We start from the raw sequence: 6057 nt of genomic DNA on the forward strand, positions 1-6057 counted from the left end.
CCTAACCGGGCGTAGATCTGGGCCGCCACCGCCGGGGGCACAGGCCTCGCGTCGCCGCAGCCGGATCCGCCGCTGGATCCACATACACCGCTCCTCCGCCCGGAGATGCTCGTCTTCGGTCGGATATGCTCGCCGCCACCTAGATCCGCCACCACGAGCGCAGATCCGACCACCAGCGTGGATTCGGCCACCACAGTCACGGATCCGGTTGTGGAGAAGGAACGCCGCCTGGAGGGTCGCCGCCGCCGCCGCCTGGTTGTGGAGGAGGGGCCGCACGCGAGAGAGAGAGAGAGAGAGAGAGGGAGGAGGGAGGGAGGGAGGGAGGGAGGAAGGGAGGCGCCACGCGGCACGCCGTGCTCCGAGTGCCGTGGTGGAGAAAGAGCGCAGCCCAGTTGTGCTCCCCATCTCGGCCGCGCCGTGCTCCGCACTGCCCGTGGTGGAGGAAAGAGCACCACCCGGGGTCCACCATCCCGGTCGGCCTGTGCTCCGGCCACGCCGTGGTGGAGAAGAGTCACCACCCGGTGGTCCCCATCCGGTCGCGCTGTGCTCCGGACGCCGTGGTGGAGAAGGAGCGCCGCCGCCAGTGCTTTGTGCTACGACCGTCGCGCGGCCGTGGAGGGGATGGGAGAGGGCGTCGTTTGCTGGGGGAGCCGTCGGGATGGGGAGGGTAAGGGAGGGGACAGGGCGCCACCGGATGGAGGGGTAGGGGAGAGGGGCATCGGGCTGGGGGCTAGGAGGGGAGGCGGCGTCGGGCTGGGGGAGTAAGGGGAGGAAGTAAAGTGACGGCTGAGTGAGGGAGAAATGAGTGAAACCCTAACACCCCTTCTGTATATATATGAACCCGATAGTTTATTGGATATGGCTTTTGATAGGCCTCGGGGATATTAAACCGAGGCGGGCCTTATAATGCCTGCCTCGGTAAATAGATTTTAGGAGACCGTCTTGGTAAATCGATTTTGCGAGGCGGTTGACTGTGACCGCCTCGATTGATCCTAGCCATTAACCGAGGCAGTTTAAAAGTCCGCCCGCCTCCGAGGCTAATTTCAAAACGCCTCGCAAAAGATTTTGTGTAGCAGTGATAAATGCTAATATTATTTTCTATAAACTTGGTCAAACTTGAGCTAGTTTGATCGACACGCTTTCCATAATTACGTTCTTTTCTGGACGGAGGGAGTACTAGCTGGAGACTTCGCTAATAATCCTCATGTAACCGCTGCGCCCGAGAATTATTATTATCTTATTACTTGTCTTTAATTTGTTGTTGTTACTAAAAGTAACATAAAGTATATTTATACTGTCCACGTATGTCATTATGAAAAAATAACCAACATTGCAATTTTTGTTTAATAATACCTAAATTTACAATTATTCGTTAAAATAATACCCCTTCATTCCAAATTATAAGTCAGTTTTGAATTTTTGAGATACTAGATATTTGTGTGATATCTATTTGTTAAATCACTCGGGTATCCAAAGGCCTCAGATCACACAAGTTCCGTATAGATAGATCCAGAAAGGTTGTTCCATCGGTGGCTTGGTGCACATGGAGGAATAGCGGGTCCAAATAAAGAGGACGACGTGGCTTAAGGAGAAGCCAGGAAAATAAGCTAGTGGGGATCTCCTATTTAATTATAAAAGATAAATCTTTTGCTATGCACTTAGATATACACTATATCTACATACATAGTTAAAGCATGTATCTAGAAAGCCAAAATGTCTTACAATTTAAAATGGATAGAGTACTTAAACAAATCGAGGGTGCCAAATTACTTGATCAACTAGCGCGTACCACTTGTCCATTATATGCACTCAAGGTACTCGCCTAAGGGGTGCCCCAAGCTCGAGGTCGTTCTAGTGGTCGTGGTACTTGTGGTGTCTCCCGCGTCTCCAGCCTGGTGGTGTTAATTAGTTAGGTCAGGGACACAAGTACGGATCTAGTAGGGGCCAGCAACAAGGGGGCTCAAGCCCCCCCCCCCCCCCCCCCCCCCCCCCCCAACCTCCAAGGGGGCCAAGCACATGCATAGAGCTACCAGCCAGGCGATGACCGTGCTGGTCCATGTCGTCTCCATGGCTCCATGGATCAACGGAGGTAGGGTGCTCAAGCCAGGAATATTTGCGATAGATGCACTGCGAGGAGCTGTTGAGCCTACCGGAAGGTTGACGAAGTGACATCGGCCCACGACCGCCGACACACTATTGTAGTTGGGGTTTTGGCTCAGCTAGTGGATGGCACTGTGGAAGGGGAGAGGAGTCCTTTGCTTGCATCAAATATGTGCTTTTGCTTGCACAGTGTAGCACGTAGTTGCTTGCTTTGTAGCTAGCCATTAGCACGGGCTAAGGATTTCCACATGTGTGTAGTGTTGCATTGGGATTTTTACAAGATTTTGTACAGATACAAATATCGATTTCCTCTTCTTCTGACTTCAACGCGTTCTGCTTTGACATTAGCTCAAATTAATACGTATTATTGTATTCTTGGCATGGAATGCATTGTATTTAGGAAGCCTTTTGAATTGGGTACACTGCAACGTACCACGAGACCTGAAAAAAAATTCGCGGCCTGTGTACTGTCCTTGTTTGAACACGTGAAACATGCATGGCGCTGCACCTACTGCATGCATTGTTTAGTATTGTTCATTCACTATTGCATTTTATTTTTTTATGTAATTCGAGGCACATGTACGTGTGCTTACCCACCCTGCTACTCCGATGCTGGTAGCATGCAAGTTCCGATCCGCTACCGGCGCGTGCACGTGTAACATGCATGCATGCACGCCGGAAACGAAACGAATTGAACTGTATTATTATTAAAACAGTGTCGATCGATTTGATTTAATTAGGGCAGATTGAAGGCCCACAGCCCGATAATTCAGGTCCTGTTTGTTCCCCGTCACTTCCTTTCCTTGTGTCTTCTCTTATTTTCACTTGTTACTAGCAGTTACTAATTACTAATTGTTACTGTACAAAACAGGACCTGAATTACTAATTGTGACCAATAATTCAGGTCATGTTTGTCAACATTTGGATCGTTACTAGTACTTACGGAGTACTTTATAAGTAGAAAAAAATTGTCTGGAGATATTACTAATTGTTACTACACCGTACAGTACATTATTGTTAGTGTCAATGAAGCAAGCAAGGCAAGATTTGGATTGACTAAAATAAGTTGCTAGCCGTTAAAAGGTTTCACTGATCTAAATAGTCTAGCTTATAGTTTATTTGTAAACTATAATTTTAAACATCTAGCTTATAAAAAAAGATTAGCCGGCTCGCTCAACTATTGCGGTTTATATATATAAATAAAGGTTTAGTTGATACTACTACTACTACTACTCCTATGTCCGTGCATGGGACGTGTAGGTAGCCTAGCCACCTCTGTTTGACTGGGTGATACATATGATGGTGAGACGGCGATGCAACCGATCGAAATGTCCAAGTCCAAGGTCCTACTGTTTTGTTGGCTGCTGTGGCGGGCGTGCTCAGCACTCCAGCGCTGTTTCTGACATACATATGTAGGGGAATCTTTGCATGTTCTAGCTTTGGTGAGATGGAAATGTAGATATCAGATTTAAGCCTAGTAATAAATTTATTAGAGCACCTTTTCATCTCACCAAAGCTTTGGTGAGATGGAAATGTAGAAACACTCCAGCTGTTTCTGACATCCATATGTAGGAGTACCGACCCAGAAGCTTTGTTTCAAAACTAGAGTAGATTGTTTGGGCTTTTCAAGAAAAGACCAGGTTTTTACTAGTTAAAATTTTAAGACGTGGTTGGAGTACGTTTGCACTACCAACCTGGTTGGTTGTGGATCATATATTTACAGTAGATGGGAATTAAAAAGAGAAGGACGTAGGCAGGCAGAGGATAAGCCAGTTCCGGTGATGAGGTGATGAAGCAGCACATGACATGACACATCACCATCATCGAGGTAGGTGGTCGGTAACACCGAGGTCCAGGTGGCGGCGATGCATCTGAGGAAGGACCTCAATAATCTACTACTCTACGCCCTACTCCACTCAATCCTGTTCGTTTGACCGTGACTTGTCGTAAATGATCGTAAATTTTTAGTCGAAATAGTATTTTCTCTTATACAAATCAGCCAGTAATATTTCTTTACGAACCAATATGAACCAGCCAAGCAACATGCCGCTTCGTTAGAGAGAGAGAGGAGCAGATGAAGGCAGGCACGGCGGGCGCCTTCCAGCATTGACCGTCCCACTTGCTTCCCAAATTCCCGATTCCAAACACGTGGCTCCTGGTGCGTCTGTCGCCCTCGCCCGCCACGCCACCACCTTCCCTTCCCTTACAGGCTTCCACGCTACCACACGTACTCCTACAGAGTACAGACGAGACGACGACGACGACGACGACGAAGCCCATAGCTTGGAGCCTTGGAGTTGTATATAAATATGTATGACACGCCACACGCTCTCATCTGTCTCGGTCTCTCCTGCATTCCACTTCCAGGAAAGCAGCTAAGGATCCCCTCCCCTCTGCTACCTACTTCCTTCTTGGTTCTTCCAATCCAAGAAATAGACTAATAAAACCAAGCAGCAAGCAAGCATACGAAAATGGAGATGCCGCAGGGCCACGAGGCAGCGCTGAGGTCCGCGGCGCAGAACAAGCCGCCCGCCAACGCCCGGCCGTGGCCGCGCGGCGGCGGAGGAGCGTCCGCGGCTCCCCCGCCTCCGCCGCCCAAGGTGTACCGCGTGGAGCCCCGGGAGTTCCGGGACCTGGTGCAGAGGCTCACCGGCGCGCCGCCCACGGCCCTGAGGCGCCCGCAGCAGTACCAGCACCACCACCGCGTGGTGGGCGTGGCGGCGCCGGTGGTGCAGCCGAAGCCCGTGCGCCCCGGCGGCGAGCAGCAGGCGTACGTCGCGGCGGCGGCGCCGTGGTTCTCGTTCCCGATGGCCGGCGGAGTGGAGGCGGCGGCGCAGCCACAGCACGGCGCTTTCCTCTAGCTGCCTGCCTGCGGTACTGCTACTTGTTACGGAGTACTACTCTACTACTCATGGTGCATCGATCATCAGAAAGACGAGGAACAAAGCATCATCCTTTGTTTGTTTGTTTGCTTTTATTTTCCCAAAAAAAATCTTCTTCTTTTTTTTCTCCCTTTTGTTTGTAATAAAAAAAACAGAAAAGAAGGAAAGGAGGTGGCGGCTTGTGAAAGCATGCCTTTTTGTTCGCTGGTTGGTTTCATGTATGGCATCGCAGGCCAATGCAAGTAGTAGACATGCATGTTGTGTTAATTAGCGCTAGTGACAGCAGATAGATTGTACTACTGTGGATGTTTAGTACAGGTACTAGTAATAAATAAATAAACAAGCAGTGTTGATTCATTCATCAGACGGAATTGAATGGAATGTGATGATGACTGAATTCAATTCAAAGGGCGTTGACTGACCCATCACTCACGCCGTCTGTCCGGACGGGTCAGACATGCAAATTAAGGTTGTGTTGAAAATTTTTGCAAAAGGCTACTGTAGCAATTTTCGTTGTTATTTGACAATTAGTGTTCAATCATAATCTAATTAGACATAAAAGATTCGTCTCGTGAATTTCGTCTAAACTATGTAATTAGTTTTATTTTTTATTTATATTTAATGCTTCATGCATGCGTCCAAAGATTCGATATGACGGAGAATCTTGAAAAATTTTGCAAAATTTTCTAGAACTAAACTGGACCTAAGCAAAACAAACTTTGGCCCTTGCATTGGATAGCATTCACACGTGCATTCAGCTACCGTACAGTACCTACGTGCGTCGCCCGTAATAACAAAATGAAAATACGGAGTGCTTCGGTCCATGCACGTATGTTTATTTACTATATACTGTAGTATATATTATGCATAAAAAATAGTATGAAAAAAACTAAGTACTAAGCCGAAAAGAAAAATCTTAGCAAAAATGGAGATGCAAAGCGAGCGCTCTACCATTTGAGGTCGAATAACACGCGCACCCTGAGCCAACACAGAATCGGATCTGGATCCAACAGACAAAAGCCGCGGCCCTTATCACAAACGGGCCTCGGGCCGGGATTCATTCATTTGGTTCCTG

General features: G+C 48.3%; 1 protein-coding gene across 1 annotated transcript; it reads left to right on the top strand.

The window, feature by feature from the left end:
- The first annotated feature begins 4453 nt into the window (after window positions 1-4453).
- Window positions 4454-5332, top strand: LOC136509443 (uncharacterized). Its single transcript, XM_066504241.1, has one exon. It carries the CDS (start codon window positions 4572-4574, stop codon window positions 4959-4961), a length of 390 nt encoding a protein of 129 aa, XP_066360338.1. The 5' UTR covers window positions 4454-4571; the 3' UTR covers window positions 4962-5332.
- Window positions 5333-6057: the final 725 nt, after the last annotated feature.

The sequence above is a fragment of the Miscanthus floridulus genome, chromosome 15 (assembly GCF_019320115.1).
Source record: "Miscanthus floridulus cultivar M001 chromosome 15, ASM1932011v1, whole genome shotgun sequence".
In the NCBI taxonomy this organism is placed as follows: domain Eukaryota; kingdom Viridiplantae; phylum Streptophyta; class Magnoliopsida; order Poales; family Poaceae; genus Miscanthus; species Miscanthus floridulus.